This window comes from Pipra filicauda, unplaced genomic scaffold (genome assembly GCF_003945595.2).
Source record: "Pipra filicauda isolate LSUMZ 115617 unplaced genomic scaffold, ASM394559v2 scaffold139_size1960392_pilon, whole genome shotgun sequence".
Classification (NCBI taxonomy): domain Eukaryota; kingdom Metazoa; phylum Chordata; class Aves; order Passeriformes; family Pipridae; genus Pipra; species Pipra filicauda.
In genome coordinates this window covers 1,400,328-1,417,918 of record NW_024103873.1, presented here as the reverse complement: position 1 = coordinate 1,417,918, position 17,591 = coordinate 1,400,328, and the positions used below count along the sequence as shown (strand labels likewise).

Below are 17,591 nucleotides of genomic sequence, written 5' to 3'. Positions count from 1 at the left end.
CCCACGATGGAGGACACAGTCTGGGCAGGTTTGGGTTGGACATCAGGAGGAATTTCTTCACAGAAAGGGTGAGTAGACACTGGAAGGGTCTGCCCAGGGAGGTGGTGGAGTCACCGTCCCTGGAGATGCCCAAGGAAGGACTGGACGTGGCACTCCGTGCTCTGGGCTGGGTGACAAGGTGGGGATTGGGCACAGGGTGGACTCCATGGTCTTGGAAGTCTTTTCCAACCTTAATGATGCTGTGATGGTGTGGGGTGTGAGTTCACACCCCTTCACCCACACCTGTCCATGATGGTGGGCTGAGGACGAGAGATCATTGTCTTAAGTTGCACACGGGAGGTTCAGGTTGGACATCAAGAAGAATTTCCTCACACAAAGGGTGATTAGACACTGGAATGGACTGGGAGGTGGTGGAATCACCACCCCTAGAGGTGTTCAGGGAAAGAGTGGACATGGCACTTAGTGCCATGGTCTGGATGACAAGGTGGTGTTCGGTCATTGGTAACCTCAGTGATGCTGTGATTCCGCGGGGTGCGGACGGACACCCTGGCACGCCTGCCCGATGCGGTGCTGAGGCGGCCGCAGTACCCGCCTCCCTCACGGCCGCCATGACGGCCCCGCCCCCGCGGTCCTCCCGGGGCACGGGGCCGCCAGGGGGCGCTGCGGGGCGGGGCGGGGCCGGCGGCGCGCGGCCCGTGCCGGTGACCGCGCGGTCACGTGACGGCGGGGGGAGCCGGGCGGCGAGCGCGGGTGTCCCGGACCGGCCCGGCCCGGCACGGCACAGCCCCGCACGGCACGGCACAGCCCGGACCGGCACCGCACAGCTCCGCACGGCACAGCCCGGACCGCCGCAGCCAGCGCCCGGCCCAGCCCGCAGCGCCCCGGCCCGGCCCGCAGCGCCCCCGGCCCGCCCGCCCGCCGCCACGATGCTGGCGCTGCTGTCCCGGCTGCTGGACTGGTTCCGCTCCCTCTTCTGGAAGGAGGAGATGGAGCTGACGCTGGTGGGGCTGCAGTACTCGGGCAAGACCACCTTCGTGAACGTCATCGCGGTGAGCGGGCGGCGGGAGGGGCTGATCCCGGCCCGGAGCCCCGGGATGGGGCGGGGGGCAGCGGGTGTGCCCCGCTGGGTGGGATGGGAGCCCCGGGAGCCGCTGTGCCTCCGGGAACCTTCGCGTGCTGATGGGACACGGATCCCACACCAGGGCACGGCCCTACAGCCGTGTGTCGGTGTGGCTGGGCTTAGCGAATGTGGAGATAACATTGTGTGTCCTCAGCTGCTTCCTCCCTTCGACTGTGTCAGTGAGCCTGAATGGTTTGAGGTGTCACCCTCTCACGGTTCTCCTCTCAGTTGTTTGCTTATGCTGATTGCTGTAGCCTGTATCAAATAATCTCCTTTCTCTCAAGGTACATCTTGCTTCAGAAGTACACCTAACAAACCTGAGAGCAGCAAAGTGCTGCACTGGGGCCTGCTGATCTGGTGGTGTGCCTGGAGCAAGTGAAGGAAGGGTGTGGAACTCCTCCTACACGAAGCTTTCCATTGTTGAATGAGATAAAGAGTAGCTTTACCTAAATGGCTTAGTTGGCTCCACCAGCGTCCTGCTCTGTGGATATATGTGATGGAGAACATTCCAGGAGACAAGTTTGGGAGCCCTTGTAGGGAGACTGGAATGGGAAGCTGAGGTGCCTTTTGGGTTTGCAGGGAGCATGAGGGATCTGAGTCCCGAGCCCCTGGAATGAGAGCTGATGTCTCCAGCCTTACAGGGAGAAGACCTTCAGCTTGTCTTTCGGGGTTTTTTGAGGCTGTCTCCATAACACTATGGAATATTTGTATGAATGTATTTACTTAAGTGTCAGGTGAGTGAGTTGCTGGATAGGAAAAGGACTTCTATTCTCTTGAATAAATTCATCCTTGTACACTGATGGTCACCCTGGCAAAACGTAACCAAGGTCTTGTGTAGCTCAGGTGTGAGCACTCAGTGGGCTCCTTGATAATCATGGGAAATGGGTCTGCCCCCATCAAAGGTCACTTTTCTCTGGCTAGTTTTTATGTGAAAGTTGCTGAACTAACCCAAGAGTGCCAGAAGCCTGTTCTTTCACACACTGCCACTACTTCTGGGCTTTGATTTCTAAACATGGAGCTCTGAAATTGTTGAACAACCTCGGTCTTTGGCTGCTGAGCTGATACTGCTCGGAGTGTTCCTGCAGCTTGGGGCTCTGAGGTTACCCTGCAGGTTTTTTGTGTGCTGGAGTCCTCATGGTGATGGTACTTGACAAAGAACTGCTTTGCCTCTCTGTAGTGCCAGCAGCACATGTTCAGGGAGTTACATGTGAAGCTATGCAGATATGTGGAGCAGTTCAGAATTGCAGCAGTGCTGCACATCAGTTTGGTCCATCTGAGTTGTCTCAAGTGGTAGAAGTTTTCCTAAGTAAAGCTGACATCAGTTTCCAGCTTCCTTTGCCGGGGGTTGAATTTTGCAAGGTTTCAGCCATGTGTTAGGATCACACCCAGACATTTATCTGACTGTCATTCAAAGAGCCTTGCAAAACCCAGTGAAATAGGGAAGCTGTTGTGTGTGCTGACACAGCCTCGTTGGCTGGCTTGGTTTGGAAGCAGCAACTTGCGTTTCTGAAGCTTTTAATTAGGACATCTATGAACTCTTTACAAAAAACAGAGAGAGGGGACTTGCTCAGGGTTTTATTACTGATTTTTAAAAAAATAATAGCATAAGCTTCAGTCATCAGTGCAATATTGCTTTTTAGAGAAGTACTGCTGCCCATGGCATGCAGAGATAACTTGGTAGTTGCTTCCCTGACTGACTTTAGTTCAGAGTCTGCATTTGGGAACGAGCGCGCGAAAAGAATAAGTGCTCTCTGCAGGCCTGTTAATGGTCTGGATGGATGAGGCTGTTGGGATTCCTTAAAACTAAAATGAAAGGAATGACACAGCAAGATGTCCTGTAGGATACCTCTAAAAGCTGGATTGCACATCAGGAACTTGGTATGGCTTAGAAGGTTGTGTTCTGTCTAATAGGGCTGTTACCAGTCTCGACAATAGTGAGTTTAATCCAATATAAATCTCTAATGTAATCTTTGCCCATCAAGTGAGGCATATGGAACTAGAGGGAAACTCAACCAAGGAAGCTTGATGCAAGGCCTGACTGCTGCTGAAGTGGGAGGCCTGACTGCTGCATGAGAGGCAGACAGTCCAGTTCTAGAATAATCTTCTAGATTGGTACTGGGTTTGGACCATATTTATTCCTTCAGTGTAAACAAGCACTTGGTTTGTAATCAGACCAAACAAGGGCATGGAGTGATAGGACAAGGGGGAATGGCTTTGAACTGAGAGATGGGGAAGTTGGATTAGATATTAAGGATAAATCCTTCCCTGTGAGGGTGGGGAGGCCCTGGCACAGGTTGCCTAGAGAAGCTGTGGCTGCCCCATCCCTGGAAGTGTCCAAGGCCAGGTTGGAGCTTAGACCTGGTCTAGTGAAGGTGCTTCTGCCCATGGCAGGGGGCTTGAAGTAGATGGGCTTGAAGGTCCCTTCCAACCCAAACCATTCTGGGATCAGTTTGACAGGAAGGTTTAAAACCCAGCCTTAGCAGTGCAATCTCGTTATAGCTGGATGTGGCTAATGCAGTTTCTGCTTTGCTGAGGCTCCACATTAGTCACTGTCTCTAATTAGATATTAAGCCTAAGTTTTCCATGTGCGTGAGTAAACTTGCTCACAAGGGAGGATATCATTTCTTCCTGGTCCTAATTTCCCTAATGTGGAAGGCCTGTGGCTCTTATTTGGAGAAACTGCCTGTCATCCCGGGATCGCCTCTGGAATTGTCGGCTCCTTATCCGAGCGCTGGAAATGCCCATTATTTACAGAGGCTGCAGTATCTGGTGCTGTTTGCGTGTCTGCAGCTCGTGGGTGTTCCAGCCTTTCTGCAGCCTGGCTGTGGAGCTGGGAGTGCTGGCCATGCTGGTGTGGGGAGGCACGGAGGGGCCCCAGCTCCTCCTCGACCCGTGACGCAACTGAAACATGACTCGAGTAAACTGACTCTGCTCCCAGCCTGGGCAGCATGTGCTGCTGGAGAATGGGGCACTTGTTCCCTTTCAAAGGGGTATTTCGTGGAAGAGTGGCATCTCCTGGCTTTTTTTAGAAGTTTTGCTTGAAGCCTGGTAGGTTGTTCCTCGATCCAGGTGTTTGGCACGGGAAGACTGAAGCTCATTAGTCTGATCCTCCCATACAGTTGTTAGGCTTAAGAGCCAAACTCAGCCTGTTTGTGGTGACAGGGTAAATAAGGTCCCTTTGTAGGATTTGTATCAGAGCCTGAATTAGTGTGGTTTGCTTTTTTAACTTTGGAATATCCAACACGCCTTGGACTGAGGCCTTGGTTTCTAGAGAGAGGCAATTCCTGAAGCACCTCTCAACAAAAGGTTCCTTTGGCCAGCTGGGAGCTGTGACTTCCCTCTGGCCTCATGAGTATTATAAGTAACTTTGACTTAAAGAAGCCACATTGGCAAAGTGTGGAAAAAGGTTGTTCTAGAGAATTCCACTGCTGTTTTAGTGCCTTCTGGAACACTCAGGTAGGCCATAAATCCCATGTGTTGTCACTTCATACACAGAGTAGCTAGGGGAGAAGGGTGATACACTTTGAAGTGTTGTGTTCCTTAATGGCAGAAGTCTCTTGAAATGCATTGCATCACTTCATTAGCTAATAAAGCTACCAGGAGATGACTCATGCTCTGTCTTTGAGGTCCTGCTTGCTGTACCCCCAGGTGGGCTGAAACAGGTGACTGAAATTGGAATCTACTTTTCCCATCGTGGTCCTGAGTTCCTGCAGAGCATTCTGTGAGAAATGGAAGAGCTCTAAGTAGTAACACCTCGATAAAGATGTTTTTGGGACTGTCAGAGGCATGAAATGAGCTCTTACATGAATGACTTCTAGAGAGAAATATGCCTGTTTTGTGGTAGTTACATGATAAGTGGTCCATGTCCTTTTAAATATTCCATGGAATAGGGTTGGAGAATTAAAAATGCCTTTTCTTGTCATGTACTGTTGTTTTGCTTTCTGCAGCAATCATTCATGGAGGTGCTCTTGTGAAGCCTTTCAAGGGACTGTGAGATCACAGGGATTGAAGCTTCTAAACTAGAGGTCAGGCTTCTGAACTGGTCACAAGTAGCTGGAACACTGAAGTATTTCCAGAAGGAAACTGGACTACAGACAGTTGATTTGTCCATCTATGATGCACTGCTTGGTGGAGGCTATGAGTGTTGCAGAGGAGGCTTAGTGTAGGGGTAGCTTGATATGCTAAAATTACACTGTTTTTAAAATTATTTTTTAAAGAGGAGATTTCTGAGAGATGTGGCGTTTTTTTCTTAGTGTGAAAAAAAGAGAAATTTAGGGATGAACAGCAGGGTTTAATGTAATATGCTGGTTCAGGTGGATTGGGAGTGTCCTGGCTGGAATCCATACTCCACTGATGTTATCTCCTAGTTGGTTAAGGTTGTTTGTGATCTCTTCTAGCTGGATGAAAAGTAATATGAGTAAAGACAGAACAATCTCTACTGTGTAGTAACAAGGCCTATGTGAAGAAATTGGTCCTATAACAGTCATGAATCACATCAGCTTTATGAGATGCAAACTAAAGGCTGCCCTGACCTTTTCTGATGATAGAAAGAATGTCCTTGTGCAGGCTGTGGAATCAAAATCAAGCTGCTTAGGGGGCTTGGTGCTGACAGTCTGGGTGACAAGGCCAGGCTGGACAGGGCTCAGAGCATCCTGGTCTAGTGGAAGGTGTCCCTGCTCATGGCAGGGAGCGGAAGAGGATAGTTTTAAAGGTTCCTTCCAACCCTAACCAATCTGTCATTCTGTAGGTCCCTGGAAATTGAGTCTTATGGCTGTGGGGAGGCAGATGAAGTAGCCAGAGCGTGGTTTTGTTTGTTTTGGTTTTTTTGACTCAAGACAACTGGAAATAGTAGGTTTAGTAAGCAGCGTGTTGTAATATGAACAAAGTATCAAAAGAGACTAAACTTGCATCCCTTTTACAGTGCTGGAATGTCAGGTGATGGCAAGTTAAACTCTTGTCCCAAGTTTTCCTCTGGGAAATGAACTGTCCCTGTAGCTGATGCTGCTGTGGCGTCTGTGGGGATTAGTGCTGGTACTGGATACAAGGTGAGCTGAACCCAAACTGATTTATGGAGTACAGTGCAGGGACTTAGTTCAGTCTGGAAGCAGTTTTGCTGCTCTGAATAATCCTTATCCAACAGAAGTACTCATCCACATAAATGGGTTCATGTTGCACTAAAATCACGTTTAGGTTCTCCAGGAGCTTTGAGTATCCAAAAGGGAGCATCTCTTAAACCAGGAGGCTCAAGGATCAGTCCCATGGGTTCCTTCTGCATGAGGCCTCTGAAATTCAGTCTGTTTAGTCTCCCTGTTCCTTATCTCCCACACAGGGGCTGGAGTTAAGTTTGTTTGCTGACCTTCAGTTTGTGTTAGCTCTGTATGGTCCGTGTGACCTCGGAGCTTGGGCTTCATTCATAATCACTCGTGGGACACAGGGCTGCTCTGCCAGGAGCCCTGCAGGGAGTGCAGTGTCTGCCTGGTGGGACGGGCACAAGTGCTGAAAACAAGGCACCTCTGGGTTCGTCAGCACCACTCTTGGGCAGTGCTGCTGTGTGTGACAGCAGCCAAAGGCTTTGTGATCAGGAACTGAAAGTACTGCTGTGCATATCAAATGTGTTTTAAAGCTGGTGCCTGTTTTAGAAGGAGAAAGCATCATATTGTGAGCACACAGTGATAGGGCTGAGTAATCTGCTCTAGGAGGGAAGTGATTCAAGCAAAACTGCCTACCAATAAAGGCATATTCCTTTGGTTATGCTGTGTGAGTAGCTTTTTGCATATGAATACTCTAAGTTGCAGCTGAATTCCTGGCTTTTTTCTTCTGTAGAGGTAGTAAACAAAAGCTCCCTAAATTCTGGGTTTAGAGAACTGTTTCTGGGCCAAGCCAGCTGAATGCAGTAGCAGAATCCATCAAAGGAGATCACTGCCTGCTTGCTAAATCCTCTACAATTATTTTAACCAATTTTTGACCTGTCTGAAAAGAGAAGGTGACTGCCAGTAGCTTTCTTTGGGTACAGTGCCTGTGAGCAGAGGAACACCCACCCATCAGAGGGAGGCCTTCCAAGAGAAGGGCCGAGTTGATCAGTGTGCTCATGGCAGTGCTGGATTGTCCCTCTGCAAAGCAGAGAACAGACAGTGAAACTCAAGTGTAACTGAGGACTCTGCAGTGGAGGTTTTAAGCAAGTCAGAACAAGTTTTGGGATGTGCAGCGTGGGTAGGGAGTACTTGGGAAGGAATATAAGGTGCAGCAGCTTTCCAGAATATTCTGTAAAAGCTTTCTTGTGGTGGGTCACAGTAATTTCTGCAATGTTACATTAAACACGTGGTAAATGAGGTGCTGATCCACTCTGAAGGAATTTGTATCCTAAAAGAGCAGCGAGAGAATTTGATACTGAACATGCTGTAATTAGTGGGATGGCAGTGGAGAGCTATAAACCCTGCAGAGGGATGGGCAGGAAAGGAGAGGCTTTGGGATAGGCTTGTGTGTCAGGAGTGTTTGCACTGTGTAGAGCTTGATGATGGTCATGATAAGGTTGTTTATGGGTAAGAATCGGGGAGAAGGCCAACAAGGCAGATGTCCTGGTGGGAATCTGTTCTAAACCACCCCACCCAGGAAGAAGAGGCACCAAAATACTCCTTAAGCAGCTGGGAGAAGTCTCACAATCACTAGGCCTTGTTGTCATAGGACACTTCAACTTCCCAGATATCTGCTGGAAATACAACACAGCAGAGGGAACACAGTCTGGGAGATTCCTGGAGTTCCTATTGATAGGAACAGCTCTCGAGTGAAGGATCTGGAAGTATCTGAGTGGGAATAGCTGGCAGCATACGTGGTAATGTGCAGTAGCACAGAGATGGAGGTTCAGGGAGAGCTTGGGAGAGCTTGGAGAAGAGTTGTGGGTGTGGGGTGTGACTGTGGAGGCAGGAATGTGGAGGCAGGAATGCCGTGGTGCTTGAGCAACCTGGCAAGTGACCCTTCAGAGGCAACACTGGCTCCAGGAGCCAAACTGAGCTGCATCAGCTGTGGAAGCACAGCCAACCACCAGCTGCTGAGCTGCACGTGATGGAATGGACAGCTCGGACACGGGGATTTCGGGAATGGGGAGCTGATGGACAGGCATCCAGCCGGGCACCTTGCTGAGTTAGAAAGGTTAGAGTGTGTTCAGGAGCAGTGCTGCAGGAGCCTGATCCAAACTCCTCTGTGCAGCCCTGGTCCTGCTGGCCACCCCGCTCCTGATACAAACCAGGAGCTACTGGCCTTCTTGGCCACCTGGCCACACTTAGTTGGTACTTGCAGCTGGTGGCAGTTGGGCCCTAACTGGGGTGTGTGATGTTTGCTCCAGAGATCCCAAAGGGCTTTAAACCCGGGGTGGCCTCTCTCTGCAAGATCAGGGAGAGATGCAGACTTTGCTGTGATATCACACCCTAATTAAACAACTGAATGCTTTTGGATCGACCTTAATTTTCTCCAATCTCGTTGACTGTCTGGTTCTATTACACATAATGGATGTAGTGAGCTTCATAATGGCCACTGTGGTGATTCACCTTGTGCCAAACAGCCGAGGGAGCAGGGCAGAAATCTGGTGTTGATAACACTTGTTATGGCTCCTGGGTTGGCTGCAGGAGATCGCTGGGAACCTGGGAATTTGGCTCTCCAGCTGCTACAGATAAAAGGGTAACAGACGGTAAAACATCTGCCACTGGGGAACCTCTCTAATGCAATGCTGTTTGCAGCAGTTCTGCCAGAGCTTGGGGTGATGCTGAATGCCTGGTGGAAGCAGGCTCAAATACTGTCCAGCTGCATTTCATTGCCTTTCCCAGTGCTGAACAAGCTGGACACTGCAGGCTGGCAGGAAGCTGACCCGGCAGGTCCTTCCACTTTGCAGCCTTCTAACACTCCTCAGGGAGTTACCCCATACTTGTGGGTTGGAGGCTTCCTCCAGTGGGTGATTTATTACTGTGAATGCTGTCTGTGGAGTAGCTTGCATTAGAGGGAGAGCTTCTGGATATTTCTAGCTCCCAGGTAACTGGGAGATCCTGAGTTGGCTCCAGCAGAAGTAGGTGAATGGTTCTTTTCCTGTCCTTGTCCTGGCTGTCCATCTGTTAAGCTGTGCAAAGCACTTCTCCCAGGTAACTTTGCACCCTGACTGCCTCAAGGCTTGAACAATTATTTCAGTGCTTGTAAGAAATGACTTGACTGACTTTAATACACATGGATATACTATTTAGGACTTCTTGGCTGTGAAGCCTTCAGTTGGAAGGCAAATGGTTAGAAAAAGCTTGTGATATTTTACTATGTAAACCAGCTGCGTCAGATTTAACTTTCTTTTTTTTCCAGTCGGGTCAGTTCAGTGAAGATATGATTCCTACCGTGGGCTTCAACATGAGGAAAGTTACAAAGGGTAATGTTACAATAAAGGTATGTTGCCTTTGTTGACTGTTGTCTTCAGCTTCTAGTTTAAAATGTACGTGCTTGCTCTGTTTTGCTTCCAGCCTTGGGACAAATATAGAAAACTGAAGAGGCTCAGCTAAATCTGTCAAGTAGCTTAAGAAGACATTTATGTTTATTTATGGAGTTTCTTAAATGAGAATCTGTGTGTGATTTCCAGGTTCATGGACTAGTTAAAGCAATCTTGTGATAAGGCTGTCTGGCTTTAATCTGAGTGTTTAGGGCCCAGAGATACTGCTTTTCTACTCATCAGGGTTGCTTACCTCAGATGCAGAGTTTTAAGTCAATGTATCAGAGTTTCCTGTGTACCTCAGTGTGTAACCTCAGTCCCCAGGTGTGTTCCTGCAGCTGCTGCAAGGTGCTCTAGTTTGCATCCCCTGCTGTGGGCTGTGAGATCCGAGCAGCTGTACAAGGGATTAGTTCTGGTTCAACATGGGAGGGGTCCAGCAGCTGGTTAAGGAGAAAGGAGAAACTGTGTTTTGATTTCTTGTCTTATCTGTGCCTGACACGTTTAAAATAGTGCATGGCTAAATTGTCTTTTTCCCTCGCCTCAAGATCTGGGATATAGGAGGGCAGCCGCGGTTCCGGAGCATGTGGGAGCGATATTGCAGAGGAGTTAATGCTATTGTGTAAGTGCCTTCCCTCAGCTCCTACTCACCTCCAGTGTGCTGCTCTTCTCTGTGAGCCTCCTAACAGAGCATGCCTCACTCCCTAGTTCTCCTTGTAATTCTGAGACTGTACTGCAGCCAGATTGACCTGTTCTACCCCTGAGTTCAGGGCTCGGGATGGGTTGTTCTTTTATCTTTCTGATCTGGAGTACTAACTCCTTCCTGTCTGAACTGGGTGGCAGTGCTGTCTAACTCAAAGCATCTTCCTTCTACTCTGGTCTTAGAGAATTTTTTCTTTTAAAGAACCACATTCTTTGCTCTGAAGCCCTGGCTTTGTTTAAAGCCCTGTTGAATGTGCTCAAACCTGACAGTGTAAAGGAAAGACTGATGTTTCTGAGGGAGCTCAGTCTCACTGACCTAACCTGAAATTCTCTCTAAAGCTACATGGTAGATGCTGCAGATCGTGAAAAAATAGAAGCCTCTCGAAATGAGCTGCACAACCTTCTAGATAAGCCACAGTTACAAGGAATCCCTGTAAGTATTATCACCTTAAACAGTATTAAATGCTTGAGGAATGTCATAACTTGAGCAACTCTGAAGTCTGCTTTGAACTCTTAATTGTAGGGCCCGACCTTACTGGTCAGGGTAGGCATGAACCACACCTGCCCCCAGTGCCTTAACTCTAACTGTTGACCTCAGTCCATCTTTCAGTGATCTTATTTTGTTCAGTGCCCACAAAAAAAAAAGAAATAAAATTAAAACAGTAGTTTAGAGGTTTCCACAGTATGAGTTGATGCTCTTGTCTAAAGGTTAACCAGAGTGTAATACAGAAGTGTAAAGTAAGTTTGGGGAATATCAGATGAAAGTCTGCTGGGATTATTCTCAGTTTTGTCAGCTGATGTGTTTCTGTGGTTGCTCTTTGCACAGAACAGTTTATTTGAACCCCTTCTTTCCCCGTGACTAGGTCAGGCTGCCTTTTTGATCTGGTTTAATAGTGAATATCTCATTCCATTATATTTAATAGGCAAGTGCAGACCGTTTGTGAGACTCCTTTAAAGTGGAGTTCATGGGTTTTGTCTTTTTGTTGTTTTTCTGAAGCAAAGCTGCAACCATTTCCTTCTCTGGATTTCAGGTTCTAGTACTTGGAAATAAGAGAGACCTTCCTAATGCTTTGGATGAGAAACAGCTAATTGAAAAGATGTAAGTCTAACCCTTCCTAAGAAACATTTTTTTAACTCAGTAATTTCATGTACATAAGGTTGTTATTAAATCAGGAAGCTTGCATTTAAAAGCAGAAAACCCAGCAACAGGAGGTAACAACATTGTACAGAAACAAGTTATGTGGAGAAGGTGAAGGGGAGCATTTAGGTTCTCAGTAAGAGTCCCTGTGTAAGAGAAATTCATGCTGAAATGTTCTCTCTTTCCTAGGAACCTCGCTGCTATTCAGGACAGAGAAATCTGCTGCTACTCAATTTCTTGCAAAGAGAAAGATAATATAGGTAACTATTAACCCAAAATGCTGAGCTTTATGAAGAGCTGTCAGAGGATGGGCTGGGGGGTTGCAACTTCTGATACACACGTTTCCTGACTTCAGGAAATCAGAGAATCAAATGTGTGAGTGCAGTGGGTGAATTCAGCATAACTCCTGATGGCAGTGAGGAAGCTTGACTGGTATTAAAGTTGTAGGGTTGTAGTTACTGAAACGTATGTCAGTCCCTGTGAAATGTGCTCCTTTCTTTAGTTAGGTTGCAGGAAATAGCTGACCAGTCTCACCATTAGCTTGGCCTAAATGATTTTATACTTTATCAGGTGCTCTCACCTCTTTCTCACTTGGGGAGGATGGCAAGTACTTGCAGCAAGTTTTTCCTCAAGTCATTTCCTTGAAATAATCACCTTTCCTTGCTGTTTGTGCTGTGGAATCTGCTAATCACTGCAGCCAAACAGTTCATCTGTCTGGCACTGACAGCAAATGCTTTAAAACTTGTGGAGTTCAAAGGCAAATTATTGGAGCCATGGGGAAGTATCGGATTAAGGGATGTCCTTTTCCTAGTGGTGTAGGTGACTGAGGAACCAGGATTTCTGGAGCAGTGACTTTGTTTGTTACTTGAAGGATGCTGGGCAGCTACAGGACCAAAGCACAGACAGCAAGCATTCCAAAAAATTATCCTGTTGATCTACCTTGGACCATCCTCTAGAGAAGGGCTTGGATATTCCTGTACCAAAGCCATGCCAGTTATACAAACGCAGGCACTTGAACACGTCTCTTCTCTCTCTCTGTAGATATCACGCTTCAGTGGCTTATTCAGCATTCAAAATCTAGAAGAAGCTGAAGTCTTCCTGGAATCTCCAGTACCAGTTGGCCATAATCTCAATTGTCCACTTCCCTCCATAATGAGATACTACCCAAAAATCCTGTATCAAGAATCTGCCTTTTCACGGTTCATTTCTCATGTGCACTGCTGAAGACTTGTATTCCTATTCTGTCACAAAACAACTAGAGTTGTCATGATAAAGTCAGCACAAATATTTATTTTACAACCATCTGTGGTGGGAGGGTTGTGGGGGGGGCTTTTTAAAAAAAATTATCTCTACCATGTTAACTACGATGGTACACTCTGTTCTGGTTTTTCAGGGCCAGGTTTTTATATGATTTTCAGCAAGTGTTTTATTTCTAGTGTTTAGTGGCTTGAAGATGCTGATGCTTGACAGCATTAAGATTCTGTAAGATGCCACATACAGTAGTTAGAAAACATTTAAGCGTGAGTTGTGGGATACTGATTTATCTCACAAATGCATGTGATGTGTGTATGTAAGCAGAGAAATGGAAACTGTTTGCAGAGGGGAGCACAAGGCATAGATCAGCATCACTAATCTACAGCTGAGATCCTGTCACTTGAAAAAGAAAACTCTCATGATGAATTAGGAAAGAGTCATCTTTTAAAATCGTTCTGTTGCTTTTGTTTAACATTTGTGTGGGGGATGGGAATGGACTGTTCTGTAAACCTTTGAAAATTGGAGTATTCCAGCATGAAAACAAATTACTAGGAACATCAGGCTTTGTTCAAATACATTCTTCTATCTCCAGATACTCGTGGTCTCTGTCTGAAACCAGAACATGCATTGTGAGCAGCTGCATGACCCCAGTTACTGATGTTCTTGTACCCAGGCGGTTGTTGCCCTGTAGCACACTATCTGTGTAATTGTCTAGTGTCTCTCCTGCTCATAGAATGGCTGGGCACAGTTTCACCTGGTGCTATGGAATACCTGGGCTATTGTGACAACTCTAGACCTGCCTGCTTTTCGATGTAACCATGTGCAAAGCCTGTAAGATGCCAGATGAAACGTTCTACTGTGTCAAAGCACAAGAGAGCCAACGATCCTGTCTCTTGACTAGCTCCTGCAGCTTAGGGAAGTGTGTATAAACTCAAGATTGCAATGTTTTTGCAGCTTTACTTTCTCAATGACTTCAGCCTATTTAAAGGGACAGACTTGTTAAGACTGGTTTGCTCACCCAGCAGTGTCAGCGTAGCTTTACTCGTGTGTGCAGATCCATGGTACACCTGCCTGTGTTGCCTCACACTGTGTGTGATTCCTCACCTCAATGTGGTTTGCATCCCGTGGGAGCCTTTGGTTGGGAACCTGCTTAGTCCCTGTCAGCTGTGACAAGCCAGTTTTAATGCAGACTGCCATGGCCTTACTGTTCTGTACCACCTCTGGCACTGTTGCACAGACACTACAAGCTGCCTGCGTTCAGTCTGAAGTTGCATTTTAACTTTTTGTCCCCTTTCAGTTCTCTGAAGCATGATTTCAATTAATTCATACTCTGGTGCTGTAGAGGAGAGGGTAAATTATCTTGCTACTGTAGTCCCGAGTTCACCAGGAACTGCTACAGTTACCTTTATTTAGCAAACTTGCTTGTGCCTAAAATAAGGAACCTAAACTAGAACGTGTGAATCTTTGTGGGGGACCAGGTCACTGTTTAGTTAACTGGCCTATAGCTAAACTTGATGTGTTTGGTGTTTATATACTTCACTGCTTTCAGCGTTTATGGCATCCAAACACTACCAATTGTTAACCTGTGCATTACTCTCTGCATGTGAACAACTTATACAATTACCGGACTTTGTAAATACGTGAATTTTTTTATTTAGGTGGATGCATATGTTGGTTTACTGCTCTTCAGCTTTATTCAATAAACTTATGTTTTGAGGGTTGTATTGACACTTAACTGACTGACTTGAGTTGATGTGGCCGAACTCATGGAAATACATGACGGGATGTGTGTCTCCTCTCCCAGAGATGACAGTGGGGGAAGAAGGATTGGTAAATACCTGAGCTGATTTAGGTTCTGTGGCTCAACTGTTCCACTGAAATGCTCATAAAGCTGCCTTTGAGGCCTGGGGTTTGCTCAGCTTACCTGAGCAAGCTCAGCTAGTCAGTCTCAGCAGAAGTCAGTGCTCTTTTATGTTTATAAAAAGCACTGGGCAGCTGAGGGGTCAGAAGTAGGGGCAGCCTTCTGGAGCTCTGTTTTCAGGAGAGACATGCATGTGTCTGCAAGCTTCTTTCTTGTCAAGCCTAGAGTAAAACCTTTGTTTTTCTAGCACAAGTGTCAAATCTTGCAGTGCCTGATCATTCACTGCCAATTAAAGCAGAAAGATCCTTATCTCAGTGGGAAGTGAGGCTTTTGTTGACTGAGGTCTGGAACAAAGTCTTTGCTGTGATTGTAATCTGGAGTTTCATTGACTGTTCTTCCCAAAGGCTTTTGTTGCATTAATGTCTCTTAGGTCACTGATAATTTATAGGACTGTATGTCATCATCTTCCAATTAATGGTAACAAATTGGATGTCTTGTTTCAGGGCTTGCCTCCACATAAGCTTCCAAACTTACTGAACTGTAACAGGTTAGTTTTTAGTACTGAGAGCAGGTCTTTTAGCATCCTTCAATGTAACTTGGCTGGTGGGAAGGACTGGTGAACTGTTGGGTAAAAAAAAGAACATGTGTGTGTTTCTTTGGGAGTTTCCTGCATGCAAAACCAGCTCCCTGGAGTTCACAGTCAAAGCAAAATGCCTCTAGACACAAATCTGAGAACAGGATTAGTGCACTAAGCTTTGTCACCCTGGTTTTGACCTTGGTCTGATACCAGAACCAGTCACTTCAGTAAATCAGCTGTGGTATGAACTGGCCAACAGCCCTTTGCTTGATTTCAGTGGCATTTCAGTAATAGTTTCTACTTCTATGTGTAAATAGGGAGAACCACAGGGGCCACCTGTGATGTGTGTGCTCTAAAATTACTTCACAAAATAATCCCACCTGGGTTTCACAGCTAATTCTTGTACTGTTCTCCCAGATGTCCTTGGTTCCTCGCGTGGCAGGAAGGAGAGCTCGGAGTGGCTGTTGGATTCCAGCGCAGAGGATTGCACTGGTCCTGTTTCAGGGCTTGATTAACTCCCCAACTGCCTTCCCTTTGACACAGGAAGTGTGGTGAGTCTTTCCAGGGAAGGGAGGCTGTTCTCAGCACCTTCAGCCTTGGACTGGAAAAACTGCTCCCTCGTCTGGCACAGTTATGGCCAAGGTCAAATCTTGTGTGTCCTAGCAGAGGTGTAGAGCATTAGCAGTGCTGTTTGCTGAGTTTGGATGCTAGAGCTCTGTTCTAGTCATCAAATCTCATGATGATTACATGTCTTGGGCTCTGTAGTGAGTCTGGACAGTAAAAAGAGGCTGATTAAATGTCCCATTCTCCTAACGAAAGTTGCTTTTGGGGGGATGAATTTTGATAACATAAACTACTGTACTTAACATCAATAGCCATAATCCTGAGACTCTCCTCTGATGGAGGCCTTGGCTGTTGGCAAAATAAGAAATGCACATCTTGTGAAAAGGCAAATGTTGAGCCAGAGAGAACTTTTGGTGGTGAATATACATGAAGTTAGGCAGCAGTCCTACCTTTGTGAGCCCCTGGTGTGTCGGCATTGTCTGGTGTCCTGGTGATTTACACCAGCCATCAACTCTCAGTCCCTGGTGTTGGGTTTATTCAGTACAAGTGGTCATGGAGCAGCAGTGATTGGATTAGGAATGTTTGTGTTGGCACTCACAGCTCCAGGCTGTGTGAAACGTTTCCTTGGAGTGTTCATGTCCTCTCAGCTCTGTGTGGATGGTGGTTTCTCTAAGTGCAATTACAGTGCAGGGTAATTCTCCTTGTCACCGAGTACAGCTGAGGGTCTGAGCAGCTGCACAGAGCAATTCAGTCCCACCACTTGGCAACAGGAATGATGCCCAAAGGTGGAGCTGTTTCATGATCTGTGGAATAGTCTAGTTTCTCATTGCTTTATGTTTTCTCTTTGCATCTTGATGGAAACAGGTTGGAAAGATGGTCCTTTTGGGATGCTGACATATCAAACTGCATAATCTTCACTTTCTGCTAGAAGAAAGGCCAAAGAAAATGCCTTAAACAGTCTCTCTGTTTATTAGAGGAATGTTGTGCAGGGATCTCTAATAACCTGAAGTATGGCTTAGCTGGATTATCGAGCTTTTAGCTTTCCTGAGGTTTCATTTTGTCATTGCTGTGGCTGTGCAATGGCATGTCATGGTTTGCTTTGTGCTTCCTCCAGCAGCATGCCCAGCACTGCTCCCCACTGCCCTGCCCTTGCACTGACCCTGACTCGAGTGTGAATTCAAAAAGGGAGTGTAAATCAGGTTATTTTATCTAGATTTCTAAGATGACATGGCCAGCAAAGCAGTCAGTCGTGTTAAAGGAGAAGTGATGTGTGAGTGCCTGACACTCATGTGCTTCAGGGCTTTTATTCCCCAAAAGTGAGTGCAGAACTTGTCTCACTAGATCATGAACCTTCAATGAGGGCTCTGTTGCTTTAGGGCTGCAGATGCTGGATGTTAAAGTGTGTCTTGGTGAAACATTGGGGTTTTCTCTTGCGTGTCACTCAAGTGACAAACACAGAATGGCACTCGGAGCAGGTTTGCACATACTCTTTAAAAGGAGAAGTGAAATACTTGATGTTTTTATTTCCCTCACAGTGGAAGGTGGGTAAGTAGACCTTTGTGCCAGGATTAGTGCCTTTTAATTACGACATGACAAGTTTTATTCTGTTAAAGGCAACATCTATCATTGTGATAATTTTGAAGTGCTTCAATAAAGTGTTGTTGAAAACCATTTTTTTTGCATATTCATCTGTAGTAGGACAGCTGCTTTTATTAGAAATATATGTGAAGCCTCATTATTTAACTGTGGGAAACATTTGGTGGCTTTAACTGCAGAACTTCATCTTGAGAGAGTGACCATAAGCCTCCTGCTCCGTGGGGGCAACTTGGAGAGCTCAGTCTGTGAAATTCCCATTTCTGATTATTTTTGCTCTAAGTGCTGGAAGCATTTGTTGGTCTCGTTTGTGTTTCTCTCTGAAAAGAC

At 46.6% G+C, this 17,591-nt stretch overlaps 1 protein-coding gene across 1 annotated transcript; it reads left to right on the top strand.

Moving 5' to 3' along the window:
• Window positions 1–747: 747 nt before the first annotated feature.
• Window positions 748–17,339, top strand: ARL8B (ADP ribosylation factor like GTPase 8B). The gene is made up of 7 exons (XM_027746417.1): window positions 748–1,049; window positions 9,455–9,535; window positions 10,121–10,194; window positions 10,614–10,707; window positions 11,306–11,373; window positions 11,602–11,672; window positions 12,454–17,339. The coding sequence occupies exons 1-7, from the start codon at window positions 927–929 to the stop codon at window positions 12,501–12,503; spliced, it is 561 nt and encodes a 186-aa protein (XP_027602218.1). The 5' UTR covers window positions 748–926; the 3' UTR covers window positions 12,504–17,339.
• Window positions 17,340–17,591: the final 252 nt, after the last annotated feature.

Excerpts from the sequence above, each read along its gene's own strand:
- ARL8B (XM_027746417.1), top strand. The coding sequence starts at position 927 with ATGCTGGCGCTGCTGTCCCGGCTGCTGGACTGGTTCCGCTCCCTCTTC. Across the intron at positions 1,050-9,454 it reads CCTTCGTGAACGTCATCGCG|TCGGGTCAGTTCAGTGAAGA; the intron begins GTGAGCGGGCGG and ends TTTTTTTTCCAG. Across the intron at positions 11,374-11,601 it reads AAACAGCTAATTGAAAAGAT|GAACCTCGCTGCTATTCAGG; the intron begins GTAAGTCTAACC and ends TCTCTTTCCTAG.